Source organism: Pollicipes pollicipes, unplaced genomic scaffold (genome assembly GCF_011947565.3).
Source record: "Pollicipes pollicipes isolate AB1234 unplaced genomic scaffold, Ppol_2.1 Scaffold_4740;HRSCAF=5597_pilon_pilon_pilon, whole genome shotgun sequence".
In the NCBI taxonomy this organism is placed as follows: Eukaryota; Metazoa; Arthropoda; class Thecostraca; order Pollicipedomorpha; family Pollicipedidae; genus Pollicipes; species Pollicipes pollicipes.
The window spans coordinates 27,785,680-27,796,694 of record NW_023596545.1 but is presented as its reverse complement, the minus strand read 5'-3'; the positions used below and the strand labels follow the sequence as shown (position 1 = coordinate 27,796,694).

At 53.8% G+C, this 11,015-nt stretch overlaps 1 protein-coding gene across 1 annotated transcript; it reads right to left on the bottom strand.

Annotated features, from left to right (window-relative positions):
- Window positions 1–729: 729 nt before the first annotated feature.
- On the bottom strand, window positions 730–6,506 carry LOC119098145 (sodium-dependent noradrenaline transporter). Its single transcript, XM_037221076.1, has 4 exons — window positions 6,366–6,506; window positions 4,185–4,385; window positions 3,671–3,841; window positions 730–1,764 (listed from the first exon to the last, which is right to left on the bottom strand). The coding sequence occupies exons 1-4, from the start codon at window positions 6,504–6,506 to the stop codon at window positions 1,666–1,668; spliced, it is 612 nt and encodes a 203-aa protein (XP_037076971.1). The 3' UTR covers window positions 730–1,665.
- Between the last annotated feature and the right edge of the window lie 4,509 nt (window positions 6,507–11,015).

Sequence of the window (11,015 nt, the reverse complement as noted above, 5' to 3'; positions counted from 1 at the left end):
TACATTCAACAGATTTCAATAACTGAAAATCGTGCTCCTCGCAAAACGACACCAACGTGGTGGAATTGTTCGGTAGCGAAGTTTTCTACCGACTCCAGATAACAAAGCTGTCCACCGTCTCTGCAAAACGTGTCGCTCACGACGCAGCAGCAGCATACACAATCTTCAATACCTTTGCCCCAGCGCACGGGCACTAGACGACCATCGATGTCGGACAGAGGGTGGGACGGCATGCTGGCGCAAGATGAAACACCTGCACACGAGCCGCCACGGTATGTGCACGAGGAGCCTCCCGGCCCTGCCCTCCTGCTCTCCCCTGGCGAGGGGCAGGGTGGGAGTGGTCCCGATCCGGGTGTGGTCCGCTTTCCTCCCCCCCCCCTCCCTCCTTCTTCATCTAGCTCCCCTTCCATCTACCCCCCCCCCCCTCCCCCAATCCATCTAGCTCTCTCCCCTCCCATGATGCGTCGCCTGCCTCCAGCATAGCTGAGGAGGTCCTGTCTGCTTCCAGTATAGCGGTGGAGGTATGTCTGCCTCTAGAGTAGCGGTGGAGGTCTTCTTCCTCCAGCGTAGCGGTGGAGGTCCTGTCTACCTCCAGCGTAGCGATGGAGGTCCTGTCTGCCTCCAGCGAATAGGCGGAGGTCCTGTCTGCCGTCTTCAACGGTCGCCGGAGATTTGTCAGTCTTCTTTCGGTCTCGGAGGTCAAGGTTGAAAGGGTTTGTGCCCGTGAACCAGCATGAAATGCAGCGCCCAAAGTTTCTGCAAACAACATACAACACCACGGGTGCCCTGACCCCTATTCGGGACGGGTTGGTGGCTGAGACACCATCGGCCCCTCTTCCCGCTTGACCGGGTCGGCTAGAGGCAGCAGGGCGCCCTGTTCCACCAGGCGGGCAGCGCGGGGCTGGGAAATCGGGGAGAAGGCTTGCGCGAGACTCCCGTGCGTAAAAAGAAGCGAATGGGTCAGTTCTACATCATCTTGTGATCCAAGATGGACAGTCTGATCCCACATTACCCCGTGATCCTTTGAGGGCAGTCTGATCCCACATTACATCGTGATGGCATGTGGGCAGTCTGGTCTCACGTTACCCCGTGATGCCATGTGGGCAGTCTGATCCCACATTACGCCGTGATCCTGTGTGGGCAGTCTGATTCCACATTACGCCGTGATCCCGCGTGGATCCCCGAAGCCGACCTCAAGCCGTGATCCAGTGCGGGACCTGCAGTGCGGCAGTCACCCGGTACCTCACACGGTTATCCAGGGGACCAGCCCGTTGGGACCTCATACGGTGGTCCAGTGGACCAGCTTCACATGGTTATCCAGTGGACCAGCCAGGCGGTACCTCACACGGTGGTCCAGTGAACCAGCCAGGCGGCACCTCACACGGTGGTCCAGTGGACCAGCCAGGCGGTACGTCACACGGTGGTCCAGTGGACCAGCCAGGCGGCACCTCACACGGGGGTCCAGTGAACCGGCCAGGCGGTACGTCACACAGTGGTCCAGTGGACCAGTCAGGCGGCGCCTCCCACGGTGATCCAGTGGAGAAGCCCGGTGGCACCTCCCACGGTGATCCAGTGGAGAAGCCCGGTGGCACCTCCCACGGTGATCCAGTGGAGAAGCCCGGTGGCACCTCACACGGTGGTCCAGTGGACCAGCCCGGTGGCACTTCACACGGTGATCCAGTGGAGAAGCTGGAAGCGGCTGGGCGTCTCACCGTCCCGAATAGCCTTATGCTCCCCCTCGGGCGAGATGCTGAGTGCCACCGCCTGCAAGACCCACGGCGGGATGAGTAAGGACCACCATGACGCGGAGCGACCGACGCCGCGCGAGCCTGCGCACCTGGCGAAATGACATCAAGCAGACGGTTGCCTCCAGACGGCCGGCATTAACCTCAGTCATGCAGGCTGTTTTGTTTAGTCAGGATGGGAGCGATTCTTCCTCACTTGCATTGACAGTCTTTTTTGGAGCTGTGTGAACATGTGATTTGAGAGTCGGCTCAGATATACACGTGAATAACAACCTGCGGTAAGTCCAGTGGTAGCCCATACGTCTACCAAACTGAGCGGTCATTTGATCCGCCTGGTCATCAGCACAACTGCCTTCCGTATGCTTCCATGAAGCCCATTGTTAGCTCCACAACTAAGGGGTGGATCTTCAAACTCCTATCACCGAAATCGACTTCATTGGATCAGAGTTCGGCATGGGCCGCACCTCCCTCAGTCGGGATCGTGGTCACACAGTGCTGTTCGGAATCAGAGTCAAAATAATGCAATGAGATGGAATCTCGGTCGATTGGGCTAAAAAAATCACCAAGTGCAGGCATGACTTTGACAACGGTGCATCATGCCAGCAGTGAGAACAGTGTCAACGGTGCCTGGTGCGTCGTGTGATCAGCTGGCTTATCACACCACAGTTCATCGTCATGCCTCGACAAGGGTGCCTATTCAGCCTTATGTACCCGGCCGATGTGACGTAAAATCTGTTCGCCACAGTGAGGTACGTCAGGAAAACTGATGAAGCGGATCCTTATCGGTCTCAGAGCAAACGACTCGCGTCTGGGACTCCGTATCGTTATCTGACTTCCGTATCATTCGCCGCTAAGGAGAGATGGTTCAGCTGGAGGGCATCATTGTTTCGTAAGTCACGATTAGATCAAATAGGAACTTTTAAGAATCGGACATTGGATAGTGCACGACCGTGGATGGTCGCTGTGGCAGGGGCTAGGAGACTTTGCTGAAGCTGGGGCACAAGCTCCAAAAAGGGACATCATGGATCATTAGATAAGATAGTAGGGCCCCTACAACCTCAAATGGCCCCTTTAAAGCCAATGACGGCCCTATGCAGGTAAGAACGGCCCCTACAGATCAAAGTGGGAGGTGCAGGACGACCGGCCGTCGACAGTCTAGGATAGACCCTCTACAAGCTAGAGTTTCACACATTTTAGGTCAGAGTGGGACCTCTACAGCTCAGAATACACCCTCGTTAGGCCAGAATGGGCTACTTGCAGGTCGGAATGGGAACTCTACAGGCCTGAATGAGGCCCTCTTCAGGGCAGAACGGGCCAACCATAGTCAATAGTATGTCTTATACATATCAGAATGGGCCCTCTACAGGCTGGAATGGCCAGCTTTCAAGTTGGGGAGGGAAACTGCTAACCCCGGGGCCCACTCTCCCTCCCAGGTTCCCGCGTCTTACGCGATGGGGACTGGGGGAGGGGGCGGCATGCCTGTAGTCCGCGACTGAAAGGTGGCGCCATCTTCACGGCACAGATGGCGCTCCAAGCGATCCGAGTCAGTAACCAATTTATCGTCGCGCATTCCACTCATCTTGCTCATTTGACTTCCCGTCGGCATGGCTTCAAACATGCTTGTCTTGTTCACCGCCAGCGGGACTGGTCGTCAGATACGGGACATTGCTGGCATCCTCCCTGAAGGCCTTTTTGGTATTTATTTCGAAGTGTTCCCGTCTTTGATCTTTGGTGACGTCCCTGACCTCTCCTCAACCTGTAGGTTTCCCTTGCATCCCGGGCACTGAGCTTTTTAATGAGGTGCATGTCTGGCCTTTCTCCGTGCAGCCTCCCTAACCCTCCTGCAACGCCCTCCTCGCCTCCACCTCCACCCCACCGTCCAGCGCCGCCGCCCTGGCGGCCGGCCGCGGACGCCGGTGCCTCACCTGTCCCAGGCCGTGGCCGCTGTACTTCCAGAGAGCGCGCGCCGCCAGAGCCGGCACGAAGAGCGCCGGCACCAGCGCGTACGTCCAGCCGAGTGCCGTGGCCCACAGCGGGTACTCGAAGCCGTCGTAGCTGAGCGGGCCGGAGAACACCACGCCCAGCACCAGCACCGACTGCCGCAGGAGGGCGCTGTCGGCGTGCCGGCGCTGCCACGGCACGCGGCCGCGTAGGCGGTGCACGGCGAGTGGGCGTGGTCGAGCCATTCCTGCGCTCTGGTCAGGTTACGGTTCAGGGCTATCTTGCAGTTGGCGTTTTCTGATGAGGCGATAGGAGTGAGCCGAGCGACGGGAATAGCTGTAGCCGTGCAGCGAGGAGCACAGCGCAAGAGAGCGCTCAGCTGTCTGACTGTCGGCGGTGACTTAACTATGCTGGTTTACCCACTAGCGCCACCTGCCGCATCTTCCGAAAGCCTACCGCGTGGCGCTCGCCGCCAAACCGGCTGCCACGAGCACTCACCCCGAGGAAGAGCGGCGAGATGAACTTCCAGCAGCAGCGCCAGAAGAGGCCGGGTGTGGAGCCTGTCATCTGCTGAATGTCGCGCGCCAGCACGTGGCTGCCGTACACCCAGCCAACGGCGATGGCCTCGAACAGGGCCGAACAGAGGAGCGCCAGCCCCGCCGAGTACGTGTCCAGCCAGGTGAACACGTATATACCGCCCTGTCGCAGCAGCGAGCCATGGCCCGGTGAACAGGCATGTAACGCCCTGTCGCAGCATCGAGTTACGGTCAGGTACACACGTATGTACCGCCCTGTCGCAGCAGCGAGCCATGACCCGGTGAACACGCGTGTACCGTCCTGTCGCAGCAGCGGGTCATGACCTGATGAACACATGTGTACCGCCATGTCACAACAGTGAGTCACGATCACAGTCTGGCTTACTGTCAGGTCGCAGGAATTGATGAGATCTATTACCCGGCCATAGCAATTGGTCAGGCCTGGTCCGGAATAACAGCAGCTATTCCGCCCCGCCCTACTATATCATACTATTCCAACTCGGCATCGGCCCATCATAGGTCAAAGCCGGATTTGTCGGATTACGCCAACGGGCCGCTTGTAGCAGATCGCAGTAACTGGTTAGACTCAACGCTGGGTCGGACTCGGTAGCAGATTGCAGCGTCAAATAGGAAGTGGTGCGGGGTCACAGCACCAGTTTTGGCTCCGTGTGATGAGCGGGGTCACAGCACCAGGCTGCGGTCCATGTGATGCGTGGGGCCACAGCACCAGTTTTGGTTCCCTGTGATGAGCGGGGTCACGGCACCAGACTGGGGTCCGTGTGATGAGCAGGAGCACAGCACCGGACTGGGGTCCGTGTGATGAGCGGGGTCACAGCACCAAACTGGGGTCCGTGTGATGAGCGGGGTCACAGCACCAGACTGGGGTCCGTGTGATGAGCAGGAGCACAGTACAAGACTGGGACCAGTGTGATGTCAGGACACCGGGCCAGACTATGTACTAGAGCACAATTGCAGGTCATGCTGGGTTTGGTATTATAGCAGGTGGCGGGACTCCGTACCTGGCCCGGTTCTTCACCGCGTCGAAGTTACTTGTCAGTTTGGTGACGAACGCTGGTGCTCGGCAACTGGCTGTATCTTTTGCACTTGTGAAACGTGCAAAGCTATCATGCATTTCAAGGTGTACATGAAAGATGTTCAAAATCTGGGAACTTTTTGCGATCACGGATGCTTGAATGAAAATGGCTTGTTAAGAGCGTGGATGATAACCTGAGGCAGGATGTGATGCTCAGGCGGACTATTTCTAGGTAAGTGATAGATCAAACTCATGGCAACTTGACCCACGCGCCCCACCTAGCCGAAGACGTGTCCTTATCCGGGTCCGATTTCCTCCACATATTGTTGTCCGGCCATCTGTTGTATTATAATTTCTTTTGATAGCGTCTGTAAGAGATGCATAGTGAATGCCGCTTCTTTGTATGTCCGACTCATTTCCGGCTGTCATTGATCGCGCCGCGAATGTCACGTTTAATGGCTGCGTTATTTGCAGCCTCTCGCACAGTACCATCTGTGTTGCCCACGCACGCTGTGGAGAAATGTCAGCCGGAGGTCAGGTGTTCCATAGTCGGAGGGTGTCCTGAGGCGTCCCTCAGTTGGAGAATGTACTTAGGTGTCTCTCAGCAAGAGGCTGTCCTCAGCTGTCCCTCGGGCGGAGGGTGTCCTCAGTTGTCCCTCAGCTGGAGGGTGTCCTCAAGTGTCCCTCAGCAAGATTTTGTCCTCAGGTGTCCCTCAGCCTGAGTGTGTCCTCAAGTGTTCCTCAGCTGGAGGGCGCCTTCTGAGCTCAGTCGATGCAAACGGCACGGACCACTCCGGCAGGCAATGTGTCCTACGGCACGGCACGGACAAACGGCACGGACCACTCCGGCAGGCAATGTGTCCTACGGCACGGCACGGACAAACGGCACGGACCACTCCGGCAGGCAATGTGTCCTACGGCACGGCACGGACAAACGGCACGAACCACTCCGGCAGGCAATGTGTCCTACGCTGTCCTGGCCTGTTGCTGTGACCGAGTATTGAATCCGACCAGACGCTGCTTACTGACGCTAAGAATGAAGCCAGCAAATGCAATGGCGCTGTACGCTTCTTACAGGGAGTTAGGAAGGTTAGCTCCGTTTTCGCATACCGGCGTTAGCGATGTCAGGGCTACCAGGAAGGATGAGCCGACCACGAACAGCGTCACCACACGCCGGTGCAGGTGCCAGCTCTTGAAGCGCGCTCCAAACTCGTCCATCAGGCCGGTGATGACGCACTCCAGTCCTCCCATCTGGTGGCAAGACCCACAACTAACGTGAACCACGCCCGCCAAGCTTGAACGTAGGTCGGGTAAGGCAGGGTAAGTTAGGCCTTACATTGTGAAAGCAGTCTGTCGGACAAGTGCTAGATGTGCTCACGTATTTTTCAGCTGTTATGTTGCACCAAAAAATGAAATGTGGCGGACTGAAGTGGATTATGATTTTGAGCATTCCGGGGCGAAAACAGATTAAGTCTTGTTTAAGATTTTGGAAAACAAAGATAGTTTAATTTCAAAATGGGTGACCCTTATTTGACTGACTTTCGGACGCTTAACTCACAGTAGTTCCTGTACCATACTTGCCTTAAAATGCACCGCATTTTCCTCGCAATCCGTGGGCTGGGCAAGCGGACAGAAGAGGATATTGAATCGGTGCACACCGCGTGTCATCCCGCTCACCAGACTCCAAAATGTGTGGTCCCAGCTCATCAGGGAGCCTTCGGTCAAAAACAGGCCATCGTCTGGGAAATGGCATAAACGTGTTGTTTGTCTTGCATTATTTCCATTTGGCAGCTGTTGGTTTTTGCACTAACATTAAGTGTGGCTGTATGCATTCCCACGTGAGTGTTATTTCCCCAATGCTGGTACAGGGTGCCTCAAGCCAATCGGGTACAACAGAAAACTGCGCGTGTTTGCCCAGTTGCTTCATGAAAGAGAAACCGCAGATTGTTTTAACCACAACTTTGCGGTATGACGGTACGGACCTCCAAGTATTAGCGTGCTCTGATTTATTTGCGAGGTTGGGGTGTTACTGATAGTCGTTTCACGTCTTTTTTTAGTTTTTAGCACTCACACTAGTGCTAAAACCCATGGGTATTTACTGACGCTAGACTGGACATGGCATGAGAAGCGGCGATTGAAACCGACAAGACTGACGCTGCAGTAAGGAAAGATTAGACATGAAAACTTTTAACAAGCCTCGTGACTTGCTTGGTACATAGTCCCTTTCCCAACGTCTGAACTGCATTCACAAACTGGTTTCTGGTCTCTCTGCCCCGGTCTCTCTCACAAACTCTCGGTGGTAGCTAGTTGGATGCGCAAGAAGCCCGCTGTCTGCAGAGCCCGTCCGCGCGGGCCGTACCATGTTTATCTAGTTGGATGCGTAAGAAGCCCGCTGTCCGCGCGGGCCGTACCATGTTTAGCTAGTTGGATGTGCAAGAAGCCCGCTGTCTGCAGAGCCCGTCCGCGCGGGCCGTACCGTGTTTAGCTAGTTGGGTGCGCAAGAAGCCCGCTGTCTGCAGAGCCCGTCCGCGCGGGCCGTACCGTGTTTAGCTAGTTGGGTGCGCAAGAAGCCCGCTGTCTGCAGAGCCCGTCCGCGCGGGCCGTACCATGTTTAGCTAGTTGGGTGCGCAAGAAGCCCGCTGTCTGCAGAGCCCGTCCGCGCTGGCCGTACCATGCCGCCGATGACGCCGCAGGTTCCGTGTGGCTGCCCTTGAGCACTGTCGTGCGCGGTTGAGCCGAAAATGAGATCGTGTCGAACCTCTTACCACCCGCTTCCTCTTGCACGATGATGTGCTTTATTCGAAATGCGTGGATGCGTTTTATCACAAAAGTCGGCGAGCATTTCAAAAGTGTGACTGTTCTTGATGGAAATATGCTGTGATTAACGCCACTGGGTCGGATAATTTGCTGAGCTGAAAAAGGTAGAAGCCCATAATTTGCTCGATATGTTTTGAATATTGGTTCAGCTTTGCCGTGAAAGGTTTACCACGGTGTAAAAATAATGCACCAAAAATGTTCTGATGTTTCCAAGTGTTTGTCACGCGTCACGCGTTGCATCGCATGCAATTGGGCAAGCGGCTTAAAATTCGCGGGGATTCTGTTCCTCCTCGTGAATTCGATTTCTCGGTTGTTACCGCACGTAACATTGCCCGTAACGGTGGCCCAGCTCAAGCCAAGTTTAGCCATCCATATCCCAGGCTGCTAATGCACTGGTCTGGTAGGAGAACGGAGACGTCGGGTGTTTCTGCTGAAATTATGATGAGGAAACATGGCGTACGTCCACGACGAATAATCGCACCATTGTGACGTCGTGGTGCTGGAGCGAACAAGCACGCGGATGCTTACAAATTGATGAGTTAACGAATGGCATTCATATTGTGCGACAAAACAAAGGTCGTAAAGAGTCAGACAGGTCTTATGTAAAGAGCCCACCCAGTAACCACTTAGCCGAACATGAGACCGTACATAGGGTCAAACTGCCAAATTAGCGGTATGGAGGTTGTGTCTTACGTTGCCAGTGCGCTAAGCAAAATTCACAGGCGTCAGCATTTTGCGATAACTGATGTCTACCTGGACAGCGTGGCAAAAATATATTTTCTGAACATCTTATTAATAGGGTGCGCGATACTATATGTACAAGCCTGAATTGCTATGACGTAGGTTGCGAAATTTCACTTTCCTTTGTAACTACCGGACTGTATGTATCCTTTTTCAAAAAGATATTTAGTCTAGTGCCAGCGGATGTCTATATTTAAACCGAACATGTGTCTACAATTAAAACGTTGGGCCATCATTTTAGCAAGAAACAATGTCATAAAAACAGGTTGCGTCAATGATGGTATATTTACGAATGGTATAAGTCAACGCTGCCAAAAAACATGATTCGCCACTCAGGCACGCCAAAGGTAAGCGTTTAAGGTAATGGCCGCTAACATTGGATCTACCCGGAAGCAAAAAGTTATTTAAAGCGAGCTTTCCACATTTATATGCGGCTTTGAACTCAAATAGCCATCTTGAAGAACGTTCGGTGCTGTTCACAATCCTGTCCTCCTTAAAACCTAAGCCCCTCTAGGTTCTCAGCTAAACGCCACCGAAAATGGGGAAAGGTATATCGGGGAGAGTATTTCAAAGAAACCTCGGCACCGCCATTCCATAACCCATGCGGCAATCACGGCCAAAAGACATATAAGTGTCGAGGCGTTTATATCTGGTGTTTCTGAACGCGATTTCCAGATATAACATCCGGCAATCGGCTCTCAATCAATGATGTGCAAGATAGGATGACGTAATCAAACTTTGTCGCATTGCGGAGAATATCTATAAAACAGAGAATTGTGCTGTCTAGAGCGGTCTTTTCAACTTAAAAAGTACATCAACAGCTATAAGCGAGCTTGTTCCATCATATCTGATGTTTGCTTCAATATCTTCAAATGTGAACCACTTCCTTTAACTACCCTTTCCTTTCTAAAGACTCAAAGAGGCATTGTCGTCAGCATCAACTCAGGCCAAGGGCATATGGGCGACACAAAGACGCTAGCGAGGAATCTTCCTTGGAAAGGCCTTAGCCGTCCCTCCCAGCAATAGGCTGCGACGTCATGGTGCTTGTCGACAGCCAGCGCGCTGGCACATGTTGCTGATGAAGATGCTGCTCGCCAGCGAGCCCGTGACAAGTCATCGGAGTTCTGCCACGATGCGCAAATGAAGCGCTTCCTGCAGGGGCCTGCGGTCGCGACGTGTCGGCTGTGGAAGCCCGACAACCACATTGGTATCCTGTTGGCCACGTTCAGACCGATGAGCGCGACTTTTTGTGTCCGCCGTGAAGCGAAGCCAAGCGATGTCTCAAAAAAGCATGGTGTGGTCTAGAATGCTGTCACTTCTTGGGCTCATTCCCCCCTGTTTACTATGTGTGCAGTGATCTGTTTCCAGAAGTCGTAGCCTCATTCGTATAAATCGGATCAACGCCTAAAGGTATCCCGTCTGTATCCCGAGTCACTGGCGAAGCGAAAATCTCGAAAGCCACGCAATGCGACTCATCTTCTCATGGGAGTGCTTCGTCCCCTCGCAGGCAGGCAGCAGTGGTGAAAGGCCACCTCATGATGACGCGTGTTTGTCGCTTTATCTCCGTTTCAGCAACCTCTGTTCACTTCACGTCTGCATGACGGCTTGCTGGTGACAGTGTGCGCCCATATTTCATGACGGTTTCAGGGGAATATATCCGAGTGAGTCGCAGTGTGATATCTGACAGCCATCGTCAAGTTAGTGATTAGGTGATATCGGGAATGATGCCGCGCTCACTCCACCTGGCCCACTCTCAGCTATCAATACTCCGGGAAATGCTCCCAGTCTTGTTGGGTCTTTGCTGTTTTTGCTGTTGCTGTTGGGTCTTTTTATTTGTGGTTGCGCGCTTTCCAATTGTGTTCATCACTAGCACTGCTTAGCTGATCCTAAGCTACATCTTATTATTCGAATGAGCAAATATGTTATTGTGGTACTTATGATCTGCAAATGAACATCCGTGTTGTTCGTAGTGTCGACGGAAACCTCATACCGTTGCTTGTACCCAGGTCACGATACAAATTGTGGCATTATTGGTTCTACATTATTGGTTCCAAGTACTGGTTCCCATTATTTGCTCCCAGTAGGTCATTCTCAGCAAAGAGAGAGAGAGAGAGATAAGAAGAGAGAGAGAGAGAGAGAGAGAGAGAGAGAGAGAGAAGAGAGAGAGAGGAGAGAGGAGAGAGAGAGAGAGAGAGAGGGAGG

What these genes read in the sequence shown, in the direction of transcription:
- LOC119098145 (XM_037221076.1), bottom strand. Translation starts at nt 6,506, where the DNA reads ATGGGAGGACTGGAGTGCGTCATCACCGGCCTGATGGACGAGTTTGGA. An exon ending in CCCTGACATCGCTAACGCCG is followed by an intron (nt 4,386 to 6,365) that starts GTATGCGAAAAC and finishes CTGCTGCGACAG; the next exon opens with GGCGGTATATACGTGTTCAC. An exon ending in GCGGCCACGGCCTGGGACAG is followed by an intron (nt 1,765 to 3,670) that starts GTGAGGCACCGG and finishes TGGGTCTTGCAG; the next exon opens with GCGGTGGCACTCAGCATCTC.